This window comes from Sciurus carolinensis, chromosome X (genome assembly GCF_902686445.1).
Source record: "Sciurus carolinensis chromosome X, mSciCar1.2, whole genome shotgun sequence".
NCBI classification, from domain to species: domain Eukaryota; kingdom Metazoa; phylum Chordata; class Mammalia; order Rodentia; family Sciuridae; genus Sciurus; species Sciurus carolinensis.
The window spans coordinates 39,520,427-39,534,819 of NC_062232.1; the positions used below are offsets into that span (position 1 = coordinate 39,520,427).

Below are 14,393 nucleotides of genomic sequence, written 5' to 3' on the forward strand. Positions count from 1 at the left end.
TAAGAATTTCACCACCCAAATTTCCAAACCCCTAAGAGTAGCCCCAAATGACCGGGGGTGGGGGCGGAAACCCTTAGTTATTCCACGGCACAATTGAGAGTAAAAACCCTTCGCACGCAGTTCTCGCCCCGATTGCGCCTGCGCGAGTCAGAGCGTGCGCGTTTGCCCCAGACCTTGACGTTTCAGGCCGCCCCTCCTAATCCGGAACACGACCAACATTCCGCTGGTCCTGTCTTGACGGGCGTGGCCATAATCCAATAAGAATGGAGGGCTGAGTCCCTCTGAGCCAATGGCAAAAGTTTGAGGGGCGGTGGAGGTGGACTGTGAGAGGAAACAAGAAGACAGGCCCAAGATGGAGGCGGTGGCGGCAGTAGCGGCGTGACAGGTGAGGGCGGGCCCGGTAGATTTCGGTTTTTGGAGCGGCCGCCAGGCACAGGCACGGAGCCCGGACCAAAAACTCAGCTCCAGGATGGCCGCGCCTGGACCCAGGCGACCCCCGCCCGGAACTGGAGGAGTGGTTTGACCCGGGGCGAGACCATCATCAACAGCGGGGGCGGGGTGGGTAGACAGGAATAGGCGGGCAAGGCTGTGGGATGGTTTCGCCCGCAGCGAGTGCCCGCGCGCCTGCGCAGAGCCCAAAAAACTGTCAGAGGCGGGACCTGGCCGAATAGGTTCTGGGGCGTGAGTGTATGTTTCCCAGATTCAGTCTTGAACCTCTTAGTGTGTCTGATGATTTTCTTACTAACTCCAGGGACTTCGTGGAGATGCCTCTTGCTCCCTGGCCTCCTTATTCTGGATCAGAATTTTCCCTTAGGAAAATACCTGAGTATTCCATTACCCCCTTCACCCTCCCTACCTCCTTCTGTGATCCCCCACAGAACTTACACCAGTAATCTGTGACCTCCTCATTTATTGTCAGGGAAAATTTTGGAGATTCCCTACCCCCACCTTACTTCCATTTTCTCACATCTGCACCATTATCTTCCTTTTCCTTTCCCCGTGCCAAATGTCTGGTGAGCCACCATTACCACCCACATTTGGCTCAATGTGTGGTGACCCCCATTATCCACCCTTTTCCCCATTACAGTCCCTAGTGACTCCTATTACATCTCCCCAGCATATCTGGTGAACTCTATTAACCACTTATCAAAATGTCTGTGATCCTGCCATTAACTTTCTATCTCAGGGCTCAGGGATGCCCATGGTACCCTTCAAGAACACTGGTGGCAACCTCCATTTCCCAAAATTAAGGACAATATCTGATAATCCTCCCATTTCCTCTCCTTCCCCTGTGGCTACTTCCTTACCACAGTATCTGGTCACCCCCTTCTTCATTAAAAGGCCAGGACAACCTGTTCATGTCCATTATATAACTGATACCCCCCAGGGCAGTGCATGCTGACTTCCCCATTAGTCCCTGGCGCAGTCTTGTGTACCCCTGTACCTTCCAGGACAGTGTGTGCTGCCTCCCATTGTGTCTGCCTCCCGCAGTGTGTGCAGGACAGTGTGTGCTGCCTCCTGTGGCAGTGAGTCTGGAGACTTTGGCACCCAAGAATGAGACAAACAGCAGGAGATTCTGAACAGAGGAGGGACTGAGTGGACATCATATGTTAACAGGATCCTTAGGCTGTTGCATGGAAATTAGGCTGCAGAGGACAGTGGGAATCTGGAGATGGAATATTTTTTATGGTACTGGGGATTAAACCTAGGGGCACTAACACTGAGTTACATCCTCAGTCCTTTTTGCTTTTTATTTGAGACAGGGTCTCACTAAGTTACTGAGGCTAGCCTCAAACTTGTGATCTCCCTGTCTCAGCCTTCTAAGTCACTGGGATTACAGGCATACACCACCATGCCAGGCTCGACATGGAATATTATTTATTTATTTATTTGCAGTACTAGGGATTGAAACCTGGGACACTCTACCACTGAGACCTATCTTTAGCCTTTTTTAAATTTTGAGACAGGGTCTTGTTAAATGGCTGAGGCTGGCCTGGAACTTGCAGTCCTCCTGTCTCAGCCTCCTGATTCAATGTGATTATAGGCATGGGCTACTGCACTGGGCTGGAGATTAAATTTTATATTTCCTGATACTTTGCTTCTAGACAATCATTATTTGACTTCTGAATTTCTCCTTTGTTTACTCTCCCCTAGGAGCCTCATGGCACCTGCCCAGCCTCACCTCAGGTCATCTTGACAAAGTCTTAGGCTCCATGGAGCCGCCACGGGGCCCCCCTGCCAATGGGGCTGAGCCGTCCCGGGCAGTGGGCACCGTCAAAGTGTACCTACCCAACAAGCAACGCACGGTGGTGAGTCACAGAGAGAAAACTCTTAGGGGTTATGGATGGACCCAGTTACACATTCTGGGATTGGAAGGGTGACAAGAGCTGGGGAGTGGCCATTGCAGAGGAATGGGATTATCAACGGGGGCTGATTTTGTTGGGCATGAAGACCCCTACTTCTGCATACACACATACAGGTGACTGTCCGGGATGGCATGAGTGTCTACGACTCACTAGACAAGGCCCTCAAGGTGCGAGGCCTTAATCAGGATTGCTGTGTGGTTTACAGACTTATCAAAGGGTAAGTGTGGCAGTAATAATAAGTAAGTGTGGCTAGGCACAGCGGTGCACACCCCATAATCCCAGTGACTCAGGAGGCTGAGGCAGAAGGATCACAAATTTGAGGCCAACCTGGACAACTTAGCAAGACCCTATCACAAAATAAAAATTAAAAAGGGCTGAGAAGGTGCCTTAGCATGTGCAAGATCCATGGTGTTATGCTCAGTACCACAAAAAAGTGACCACCATGCCACCTACTTGCTCTCTACAGAGTCATCCCATTCCTTCACGCTGTTGTGAAGCCTTGCATTAGTTCACGTAACCCATGAGCTTATCCATCTTTTGTTTCATTTCTTCATTGGTTCGTTGACCTAAAAGTCTGCAACTCATTCTCTCCTTGGCCCCAAGTCCTCACGCTGCTATGACCTCCTTACAGAGTTCATCTGTTTTGCTTTTTCATGAATTCATGAACTCATGGGCTCTTTCCTTCCTGAGCTTCCCCATTCGTTGCTGAGTTGGGCTTTGTTGATATTCCATATATTACTCTTTTCTGGGGTTCCTTAATTTTTTATGCTGTTCATACATTGCATTTTGTTTTTTTTAATGCCTCATTACCCCCTTTCTCAGACTGACTTGGCACCTCTTATATAGTCTTATTTGCCTCTTACCTTGTAGTTAAAAGAATGGACTCTTCACACAATCCCCTGGTGGCCTTGGGCAAGTCACTTTATCTAAGTCTGTTTCCCTATCTGTAAAATGGGGACAAGGATAGTGACTAATTAAATGAAAATTAAACATGTCAGATAATAGTCCATAGATAGGGGGCTTAGAGGGACTTTTGGGGCTTCCCTGCCTCCTATGGTCCCTACCTACCTTCCTACTCATTGCCTTCCATGTCCCCTGCAGGCGAAAGACAGTCACTGCCTGGGACACAGCCATTGCCCCCCTAGATGGTGAGGAACTCATTGTGGAGGTCCTGGAGGATGTGCCGCTGACCATGCACAATTTTGTGAGTGAAGTATGAACAGAAGGGGCAGGACATGGGGATGGGAAGGGCCCTTGACCAGGCCTCAACCTTCCCAACTGTGTGGCAGCAGGTACGGAAGACATTCTTCAGCCTGGCGTTCTGTGACTTCTGCCTTAAGTTTCTGTTCCATGGCTTCCGCTGCCAAACCTGTGGCTACAAGTTCCACCAGCATTGTTCCTCCAAGGTTCCCACAGTCTGTGTTGACATGAGTACCAACCGCCGACAGTGAGCCTGGCCTGGGTGGCTGGGGGGATGGGGAGGGCAGAGACCAAGCCATAGGGCCCTTGCTTGCAGACAGCTTATTTGTGTTTTTCTTGTTTTACATCCTTAATACCCTCAAGGATCTACCACAGTGTTCAAGATTTGTCCGGAGGCTCCAGACAGCACGAGGCTCCCTCAAACTGCCCCCCAAATGAGCCGCTAACCCCCCATGGTCCCAGGTAGGGAAGCCTTAGGGGCACTAGGGGAGAAAAAAATTGGGGAGAGGGGTTCCTGCAGACTGCCGACCACAGACCATACTTTTATTCATTCATTTACATGGCAAACATTTATTGAGCACCTACAAGTGGAGATTATGGAGCTATGGGATCTTTGCAATTCACCTAATCTCTCTAGGCCTCAGTTTTCCCATCTGTTAAAGGGGAATAATACTTTTTACCACATAGGGCTCTAGTGAGAATTCACTGAGTTCGGATGTGTACAGTGTCCAGAGAATGATCTGGTATAGAATAAATAATCATTTCTTATTATTAATTATGAATATATAAGCATCTACTACATTCATTCTTCCAGTATAACCTTGTGCAAACCTTTACATTTTGAAATACATATTACTTTATCATAAATTACTTTCCTTTAATCTTTTAAGTATTATAATGATACCTATACAGCTATATCTAATATGTATATTTTGTGATGTTCATAATTATGTGGCTTATTTTTATTGTTTTATGTGTTATATTATGGAATATTTTTCTATAATGTAAAACACCATATATTTTTTATAATACATAAAAGGGTAGGTTTAGGGTATTATTATTTAAATTTTGGATGTATGTGTATTAATTACCTTTGAATTTAATATCAGGATGGTGAATGAAACATTAGAAAATATTTTTGTAACATAATTTGTATAATCCATATATGATATATGACATATAACATGATAATACATTTTACATTACCATTTTAATACAATGTATGTTATATAATACATGTTTGAATAGTATATGTCATTATAATATATAATTATTAAATTCATATCTTACCTTTTACCCCGCATTTTTGTCCCTCACTGTCCCTCTGTTTTTTTGTTTTTTTTTTTTTTTTTTTTTTTTTGCGGTGCACTTATTTATCTTGTTCACAGTTTTATCACTTAACACCTAGAATGGTATCTGGTTCATGGCAGGCACTCTCAATAAGGGTTTCCTGAACAAACAGATACGAGCATAACCAGTTGGCATTTGCTCTGTATGAGCCAGAGGCATATTTTGGGTGGCAGGGTGGGCTCTCTTGGTTTTCTGCTTCATTCTACAGCAATTTCACAACCTTTTCCCTGTCAGCCCCTGCATTCAGCACCAAGACCGGGAGCACTTCCCCTTCCCTGCCTCAGCCAACGCCCCCCTGCAGCGCATCCGCTCCACGTCCACTCCCAACGTCCACATGGTCAGCACCACAGCTCCCATGGACTCCAGCCTCATGCAGGTGGGTGCCAAGGGGGGCAGTGATGAGGGGAAGGGCCAGAAAGCATTCCTCTTAGCCTCCACGTGCTCACCTTGACTTCCATCCCCCATCTTTCAGCTCACTGGCCAGAGTTTCGGCACCAATGGTGAGAGCCCACCCTACCCCACTCCATGCTTACACCCTGAGCCCTGGGCAGAGGCCCTGCTGACCCACTTGCCTCCACTCACATCCTCTCCACAACTGCAGCTGCTGGTAGTAGAGGTGGTGGTGATGGAGGCCCACGGGGGAGCCCCAGCCCAGCCAGCGTGTCCTCGGGGAGGAAGTCCCCACATTCCAAGTCACCTTCAGAACAACGAGAGCGGAAGTCCTTGGCCGATGAAAAGAAGAAAGTGGTACACTCAAGGGGGAATCTTGGGAAGGGGGCACTACAGGCTGAGTGACATGGGCTGAAGGGTGTGGGCAGGCCCCTCAGATGACGCCCATCTGGCCCACAGAAGAACCTCGGGTACCGGGACTCAGGCTATTACTGGGAGGTGCCACCCAGCGAGGTGCAGCTGCTGAAGAGGATTGGGACGGGCTCATTTGGAACCGTGTTTCGTGGGCGGTGGCATGGTGATGTGGCCGTGAAGGTGCTCAAGGTAGCCCAACCCACTGCTGAGCAGGCCCAGGCCTTCAAGAACGAGATGCAGGTGCTCAGGTGAGGTCGCATGTGTGTGTGGATAGGGGTTGTGGGGATGGGCATGGCAGGCATGGCCTTGGTGCCTCTCTGGGAAAAAGCCATGCTTGGGGTAATTCTTGGATGTCATCTACATTTATATCATATTGGAACCATAGTCAGAAGTCATTTCTCTCTTAAGGATGCCCTTTCCCTTTTGGGAAATGAGCATGTTTAGATGGTCTCCATAATTAGGGAAAAAAAGTACACATTTAGATGACCTGAGGATGCTAATATTAATATGGATATTAGTTAATGTCTCTGTCTCCAAATTGTGGGTCTTCTCATTTGCCTACCTTGAACTGGATCTGGGATAGTCTTTCATTGCCATGATCGTGGGCATGGGGGTGAAGAGCATAATGTTAGGTAACCGCAGCTCCAGGAAAGCTCATGACCTTCCTCCCTGTTGTGCAACATCATTCATGTTATACTTATTGTGTTGCAGGCTTTGTTTTTGTTGTTTTGGTTCCAGGGATTGAACCCAGGGGCATTTAATTACTGAGCCACATCCCCAACCCTTTTTATTTTTTATTTTGAGACACGGTCTCACTGATTTGCTTAAGGCCTTGTTAAGTTGCTGAGACTGGTTTTGAACTTGCGATCCTCCTGCCTCAGCCTCCTGAGCCTCTGGGATTACAGGCATGCTCTGCCACACCCATCCAAAGGCTTACTGTTAATTATCATAATTCTTTAATGCAAAGAAGAGTATTGTTAATTATAATCATAACCATAACCTAGTCATTAAGATTATGATTGCTGTGATTAATATGTATTAACGTCATATTAGTTCATTCATGCCGAGAAACTCAGGTGTTCCCTTTTTGTGTTATATAGAACTATATGCCTGTGTTCTATATAAGCAGGATGGTATCCTTTTTTTGCATGTGTGTAGTGCTGGCGATGGAATGCCAGGCAGGCACCCAGCCAGTGTGCTACACCTCCAGCTCCCAGGACTATATAGTTTGTGCCACTCTTCAGGATGCCAGCATGGCCCCTCTGTCAAATTGACACAGTTATGTTACAGAGTTGATGTCATCATGATTACTTGTTCCTTATTAATATTTACGCTAACAATGGACAGCACAGGAAGAAAACTTTTATTCTTGGTCTCCTCTGTGAAATGGCAGTGATTGGAGCAGGTGGTAATTTGTACTTTATTTGTATTTTAACCATAGACAACACTATTAAGAATCCTCTGCCGGATGTGGTGGTGCACACCTGTAATCCCAGCTACTTGGGAGGCTGAGGCAGGAGGATCACAAGTTCAAAACCAGCCTCAGCAATTTAGCAAGGCACCTAAGCAACCTAGTGAGACCCTGTCTCTAAATAAAATATAAAAATGGCTGGGGATGGGGCTTAGTGGTCAAGTGCCCCTGGGTTCAATCCCCAGTACCAAAAAAAAAAAAAAAAAAGAATCCTCAGCTGGGTGCAGTGACACATGCCTGTAATCCCCACAGCTCAGGGGGCTGAGGCAGGAGGATCACGAGTTCAAAGCCGGTCTCAGCAAAAGCAAGGCCCTAAGCAACTCAGTGAGACCCTGTGTCTAAATCAAATACAAAAAGGTCTGGGGATGTGGCTCAGTGGTTAAGTGCCCCTGGGTTTCAGCCCAGTAACAAAAAAAGAAAAAAAAAAAAAAAAGAATTCTCATGTGGTAGGCCAGAACTATAGTCCATTGACAGAGCATGTGTTTAGCATAGTTCAAGCCCCAGAACCAAAAGGAAGTAAACAAAAATAAAACCAAAAAAGAATCCTCATGTGCTCTGTTTTTCTCCCTGACACAAGCAAAATTGCAGAGCATCATCACAGTTATCTGTGTTCGTTTTGCCATTTCTGTGGTTAATACTTTGATAAGGAATGAAGCTTTTCTCATTGACAAGGGTAAAATGATTTTTGCCTGATAGGTTTTCTGTGAGCTAGACCCAGGTACCCAGGAGCAATGACAACAAGGGCAGAGACATTTTCAGAGTGCTTACTATGTGGTCAACCCTGTTCTAAAGCACCTTCCAGGTTGTCTACTCACTCACCTACCCATCATAAATATAAAGTAGCCACTGTAATGATTGCGGTTTTACAATTAAGGAACATTAGGACCAGAGAGGTTAAATGTCTTCCCCAAGGTTGTACAGTGAGGAAATGGTGAAGCCTAGATTTGAACTGAGGACATGAGTCTACATTCCAAACTCTTTACCTCTAAGCCTCTCACAGCAATTAATAGGCTATCATCATTACATGATACCATATTTTTATTCGACCCTGCATTTGTCAATGTAATGATGCCCTATCAATGAGGAAGGTTGGTGCTCCACTTTCTCATCTGTAAAATGGTCACAGGCCCAGGCAGTAGTCCCAGTCTGAGGTATGGAAGGTGTTAATGATCAGAGATGCTGCTGGTAGGCAGAGGGGTAGAAGCATTAATCCTTCCCTCTAGCTTTGGTTGGGAGACTCCCATGAAGGAACTCAATATAAGGCCCTGAGAACCATAGCCTAATAAACATTTCTCACAAATTCAAGGAATCTGGCAACAGTCTGACCCTGAGCACCCAAAAAGATGGCACAATGAGTGGCCCAGTTAGTGTATAACGGTTGCTCTTTGTCCTCCCCATCCCTGAAACTACCCTCCTACCTGCAGGAAGACGCGGCATGTCAACATCTTGCTGTTCATGGGCTTCATGACCCGGCCAGGATTTGCTATCATCACACAGTGGTGTGAGGGCTCCAGCCTCTACCACCACCTGCATGTAGCTGACACGCGCTTCGACATGGTCCAGCTAATTGACGTGGCCAGGCAGACTGCCCAGGGCATGGAGTGAGCCTCCTGTCTTGGGGACTGGGGAGAGGAAGCAGGGAGGAGGGTAGAGGGGATGAAGTAGCCTCCAGCCAACTCACTGCCTGCCTCCCCCCCACAGCTACCTCCATGCCAAGAACATCATCCACCGAGACCTCAAGTCTAACAGTATCTACCTGTCTCTGGGCTGGGATTGGGGTGGGACATTAAACAGGGGCAGGTCTTAAGGGAATGGCTCTTGTGTGAGGATTTCTGAGGATGGAGTGGGAGGGGTATGTGTTGCTTGGCTCCTTTCTGCATGTCAGAATGGTGGCTGGTGAGAGGTCCTTAATGGTGCTCTTGCTTAGGAGTCAGAGGTGTGGCTGGTTCGGGTACTGTACTTGGGGACTGTGGTCAGGGTGTGAGATGTAGCAGTTGGCAACACTATGGGGAGATTCTGACCAGAGTTATAGATATGATAGATTCGGGTGCCATTCAGGGGGCTTCCTGGTCAAGAGTCACAGTGCGACCAAGTGTGGAGGGCATTAATTATGCATAATTTTTATGACATTGGGAACTTCTGGTCAGGGTCAGAGAAATGACATTAGTGGCAACCTTCCAATCAGGGCAAGTGGCTTGGCTATTGGGAATCTCTGTAGTGGCCCTTGACCCCAGTGGACATCTTCCTGCATGAGGGGCTCACAGTGAAGATCGGCGACTTTGGCCTGGCCACAGTGAAGACGCGATGGAGTGGGGCCCAACCCTTGGAGCAACCCTCAGGCTCTGTGCTTTGGATGGTGAGCTGGGCCAGGCTGGATGGAGGGTGGGCATAGTGAGACATGTGTTCCTAGATTGGGACATATAGAGCCAAATGGAGACAAGGATGCCTGAGACAGGTGTGGGTGTCAGGTTTCATCTTGTGAGGGTGGCTCCAAGTTATATCCAGTGTTGCCAGCCAGATGTGGGACTGTGGGCCATCCATTTGCTGTCCCTCATGCTTCCTCTGCCCCATTTGGCCTATCAAAGGCAGCTGAGGTGATCCGTATGCAGGACCCGAATCCCTACAGTTTCCAGTCAGACGTCTATGCCTACGGGGTTGTGCTGTATGAGCTCATGACGGGCTCACTGCCATACAGCCACATTGGCAGCCGTGATCAGGTAAGCCCTACACCTTACCCATGGTTTCCCTCTGTCCTTCACATCCCATATCCCCTCCTTTGCACAAAGAATGGTACACTTCACCCAGAAACTTAGAATTTTCTGGAATGAGAACTCCCAGAGTCAATTCCCTAAGGTATACCATGCCAACTTCCCTCCTTCCCCTACATCCACAAACCTTTGGGACAAAAACCTCAAAACCCAGAATCCTCAATTCTATACCCAGAGTACTCTAGGCCCCAAGATACTCAGAAGCCATCCAGAGATCCCTGGACAACTTCAGTCTTCTGCTCTGGGTATTCAAAATACCCCAAGTTCCCAAAACCCAGAATCCTGTTTCTCTGAGAAATAAAATCCCCCATGCTTCCAGAATATTCACGGATACTCAGAATCACCCAGGCTTTTGGTATCTTGCAGGCTCTGTGGCCCAGGCACCCATAATTCTGTAGGCCCCAGACTCTCATAGTTCTTCAGGTTCAAGGCCTAGAACCTCCCAGGCTCTCTGAAACCCAGAACCCTCTAGGCTCCAGATACCAAGTGTCTGGACCCTGAACGCTCAGAGTCCTGCAGGAAAAGTGTACTCAGACAGTTAGGTTCCAGACTTCCACAGGAATACAAGTTTCCCCAGATCCAGAACTGCATGTTTCTGCGAGACTCAATACTTTCCAGGTTCTAAGCCCCCTAGACAACTGTGGACTCTGTCCTCTGGACCCTATATACCTACAATCCTCAACACCCCCAAACTTAAATCCCTCTATTTTGTAGGCAGAGAAACCTCCCAAGACTTCAGAGACCCATAATCAATTCTCTGGGCCCCAGTACCTGGGGTCCCCCAGTTCCCCCAAAATGAGCCTTCTACATCCCTCAAGACCCCAAATTGCCTGCGTCTAACAGCTCAAACCCTAAAACTATTGCATTCCTGCCCCTTCCTCAGATCATCTTCATGGTAGGCCGTGGCTATCTGTCTCCAGACCTCAGCAAAATCTCCAGTAACTGCCCCAAGGCCATGCGGCGCCTGCTGTCTGACTGCCTCAAGTTCCAGCGGGAGGAGCGGCCCCTCTTCCCCCAGGTGAGCTGGGTGGGAGGACTGGATACCTTGACTGGGGGACTCTGAGATAGAAGACTTGAGATGGAGGCGGATGTGAATGTGAATTGTGTCGAAGGCTCAGATGTGCTGTGTGTGTGTGTGTGTGTGTGTGTGTGTGTGTGTGTGTGTGTTTCCCCATTATGCTGGGGCCTAGGGGTGTTGGGATGCCCATGGAGCTCCAGACACTCCTCCTCACCCCCACCTGCCCCCAGATCCTGGCCACGATTGAGCTGCTGCAACGGTCACTCCCCAAGATTGAACGGAGTGCCTCTGAACCCTCCTTGCACCGCACCCAGGCTGATGAGTTGCCTGCCTGCCTCCTCAGCGCAGCCCGCCTTGTGCCTTAGGCCCTGCCCCCAGCCACCGGGGAGCCCACCTCAGTCTGCCATGCCATGGAGCCCTGCCCACCAGCTAATCTGTGTTCCATCTCTGCCTTGATACTGCCTCAGGATCCCCCATCTCCCACTTAGGGAGATGGCGGCAATCCCTTTGAGCTCTTCAGTTCCTCTGGAATTGGGGGACCCCCAAAGACTGAGACCCCTGCCTCTTCCATAATTTGGTTTACTCTTGGCTTTGGGGATACTTCTAAATTTGGGGCACACCTCCATCTCCAATGGCTGGAATTTGTGGCAGGGATTCCACTTAGAACCTCTCTGGAATTTGTGCCTAATGTGCCTTCACTGGATTTTGGGGTCCCCAGCACCCCATGTGGATTTGGGGGTCTCCTGTGTCCCCTGCCAGTCAAGGACTCCCCTCTTTCTTCACCAAGAAGCACAGAATTCTGCTGGGCCTTTGCTTGTTTATTTTGTTTCCCGACTCTTCTCTGGGGTTCAGAGCCGCTGAGGGGAGGGAGTCCAGGCAAGGAGTGGAGGTTGGGAGGAGGTGCAGACCACACAAACAGCGTCACTGCACGCATCACCACAGGCGGCACGATGAACGAGGACCACATATGCCAAGCACGGCACAAGAGGAGGCCACGTCAGTCACAGACACAGACATCACGGCAAAGGTGGGGAAGTGGGAGACCATTGGCCTTCCCTGTGCAAAGGATTTTGGGTGGATGGGTGGAGTTTGCATATTTAAAGACAGCTGTCAGAGGCAGGAAACTAGGGAGGGGGTCCCTGGGGGAACCGAGGGGTCCTAGAAGTGGGAGAAGCTCCCAGTATGTTGAATGGTGTTGAGGAGAGAGGGTGAAGGGAGATCTTTGTGGAGCTGTGGTGGGTGGCATTTGAAGATTTGGGTCTCCAGAGGTGAGAGATCCACAGAGAGGGTTTTAAAGGTAGGGATTTCTTGGAATTGGAAAAATTTGATGAGGAACAAGGTGTGCTGGAGAGATTCAGGACCAGGGATAGGTTTTTCCAGGATTTTAGGACTCAAGGGGATTCAGTGGTGTTAGGACCAGAAACAGGTTGTCTGGTATTTGGGAGCTTCCAGGAAGGAAATACCCTTTGGGTTTACCAGGAGTGGAGGTCTTAAGGAATTTGGATGTTCTAAAACAGTAGATCTTGAGGTGACCAGGAGCAGGATTCTAATAGGACTTGGGGATCCCAAATGTGAGAACTGGATTTAGGACCAGGTGTCACAAGAACTTGGGCATCTTGAGGAATGAGAAGTAGGATGTTGGAGAACCAGGAGAGGGGTTCTCAAGGAATTTAGAGATTCCAAAAGTGAATAATGGATTCAGGGCCCAGAGAGGGTTTGCCCAGGGATTTGGGGGTTCTCGGGGTGGGGTGTCAGTCGGAGAAGAGGCTGGCGAAAGACTTCCTCAGGCTGCGGATGGTCTCAGCTTTCACCTCGTCCTGGCTAAGGCTGGGCCTGGGCGGGGCTGGCTCTGGAAGGTTGAAGGCATTGGTCAGAGACTGGGATTTGCTAGAGAGAGACAAGGTGGAGGCGTGGGAGGAAGGGGGAAGAGGAAGGGGAGGAAGGGAGAGAAACACAAAGTTACCCCAGGCCCAGCCCCAGCCCTGCCCCTCTGATCCTGGGGCTGTGCCTCTGACCTTCCCACCCACCACCTCGGGCCTGAACCCTGATGGATTCTTGAGGCTGGGAGGACTTGGGTGGGCTGAGCCCAGGGCCAGGGAGCTGGGATGTGGGGCCAGCTGGGAAGACTTGGATGCAAGGTGTAGAAGAGTGGGATTAATGAGCGAAGTCCTGGGCTGAATGGTCTCTGAATTCTAGGCTAGTTTGATATCAAAGGGGAGATGAGATTTTTGAGCTAGGGGAGGGGGTTTGGAATGGACCAGAAGAAGCAAAGAAATGGTGTGATGATTTGGGAGGAGACTGAGTTGGGCCAAAAGGATTTGGACCACAAATGGCCCAGAGTTTTGGGGAAAGTATGAGGCTCAACTGCTGAGTGAAATGATACAAGAACTCTGAGTCAGCCACGAGGTGTTTTAGGGATCGGTTTGGGGGAAGAGGCAGGGAGTTTGGCAGGGAAGTCTGAGTTGGCTGGGAGGAGATTTGCTGGGCAGGGAGGTGCTCAAAGTGGGTCTGCCAGGCGCCTGGGTTGGGCCAAGGGCCTGGAATGGGGACTTTCCTGTTGGGAGGAATCTGAACTGAGAGTGGAATTTCTCTGGGATTCTGGCACCAAATCCCTGGAATGGAGACAAGGATCTGGGGAGGGGTTTGGCTTCAACTTCACAGAGTTCTCCCACCGAACAGGTCAATGGTCTGAGGAGCATGGGAACTAGGCCTGCCCTACTGGGGGCCGGACCCCGCTTTGTGAGCAGCAAGGCAAAGGCTGCTGTAGGAGTCCCCTTACTTGAGCTGGGGGTGTGGGGGTCCCCCGGCAGCGGCGGTGGCGGGTGGCGGCACGTCCTGGCTGGGTTTCTGGGCCAGCTGTGGTTTGGCAGGACGTCCAGCGGGACCTGGGCCGCTAGGCCTGGGCTGCTGCGTGGTGGGTGGCCCAGTGCGGGGTCCGGGACCTGCCTGGCTTGCCTGGCGTGTGGGGCCAGGAGGGCCTGGGGGTTTCTGGGGAGGGCCTTGGCGCTGCTGCCCCGGTGGGGCCCCTGAGGCCTTTGGTGGAGCTGGACCAGAGACAGATGTCTGACGGGTAGCCTGTGGGGGGCCCGCCTGGCGCTGGGGAGATGGGGAGGCAGGTGGGCGGGCTGCTGGAGGCGCTCCAGGACCTCCTGCCACTGGCCGGGATTGGCGGCCTTGACCCTGGGTCATTGGTGCAGCCTGGGACACGGGCTGCTGGGGTGCTGATGTGGGACTTGGTAGGCGTTGAGGCAGAGGGCTGCCAGCTGGGGGTCCAAGGCCCGAAAGGTGCTGCTGGCCCTGTGGTGGCGGGCGCTGCTGCAGTGGGGGTCCCTGGCGCTGGGGCCCTGGGCCGGGCTGTGGAGGGCCACCTGGAGGACAGAGAGAGAAGGCACATATGAGAGGGAGCCAGTGAGAGG

At 50.1% G+C, this 14,393-nt stretch overlaps 2 protein-coding genes across 3 annotated transcripts in view; one reads left to right on the forward strand and one right to left on the reverse strand.

The window, feature by feature from the left end:
* The first annotated feature begins 308 nt into the window (after positions 1-308).
* Positions 309-11,796, forward strand: Araf (A-Raf proto-oncogene, serine/threonine kinase). The gene is made up of 16 exons (XM_047535483.1): positions 309-385; positions 2,155-2,309; positions 2,480-2,583; positions 3,468-3,570; positions 3,659-3,813; positions 3,930-4,028; positions 5,151-5,292; positions 5,389-5,416; positions 5,518-5,663; positions 5,766-5,968; positions 8,616-8,792; positions 8,893-8,939; positions 9,429-9,547; positions 9,777-9,908; positions 10,843-10,977; positions 11,208-11,796. The coding sequence occupies exons 2-16, from the start codon at positions 2,214-2,216 to the stop codon at positions 11,340-11,342; spliced, it is 1,821 nt and encodes a 606-aa protein (XP_047391439.1). The 5' UTR covers positions 309-385; positions 2,155-2,213; the 3' UTR covers positions 11,343-11,796.
* Syn1 (synapsin I) overlaps positions 11,781-14,393 on the reverse strand; it is a 49,295-nt gene continuing 46,682 nt past the window's right edge. The window contains exons 12-13 of one of the 2 annotated variants that reach the window (XM_047535482.1): positions 13,757-14,345; positions 11,781-12,826 (exon numbers count right to left, since the gene is read on the reverse strand). In XM_047535482.1, coding sequence (XP_047391438.1) covers positions 12,799-12,826; positions 13,757-14,345 — 617 coding nt within the window. In that variant the 3' untranslated portion in view covers positions 11,781-12,798. Of the gene's footprint in view, positions 12,865-13,756; positions 14,346-14,393 lie in introns of both variants that reach the window. The other variant, XM_047535481.1, reaches the window with a different exon arrangement.

Excerpts from the sequence above, each read along its gene's own strand:
- Araf (XM_047535483.1), top strand. The coding sequence starts at position 2,214 with ATGGAGCCGCCACGGGGCCCCCCTGCCAATGGGGCTGAGCCGTCCCGG. Across the intron at positions 5,417-5,517 it reads CCAGAGTTTCGGCACCAATG|CTGCTGGTAGTAGAGGTGGT; the intron begins GTGAGAGCCCAC and ends CCACAACTGCAG. Across the intron at positions 10,978-11,207 it reads AGCGGCCCCTCTTCCCCCAG|ATCCTGGCCACGATTGAGCT; the intron begins GTGAGCTGGGTG and ends ACCTGCCCCCAG.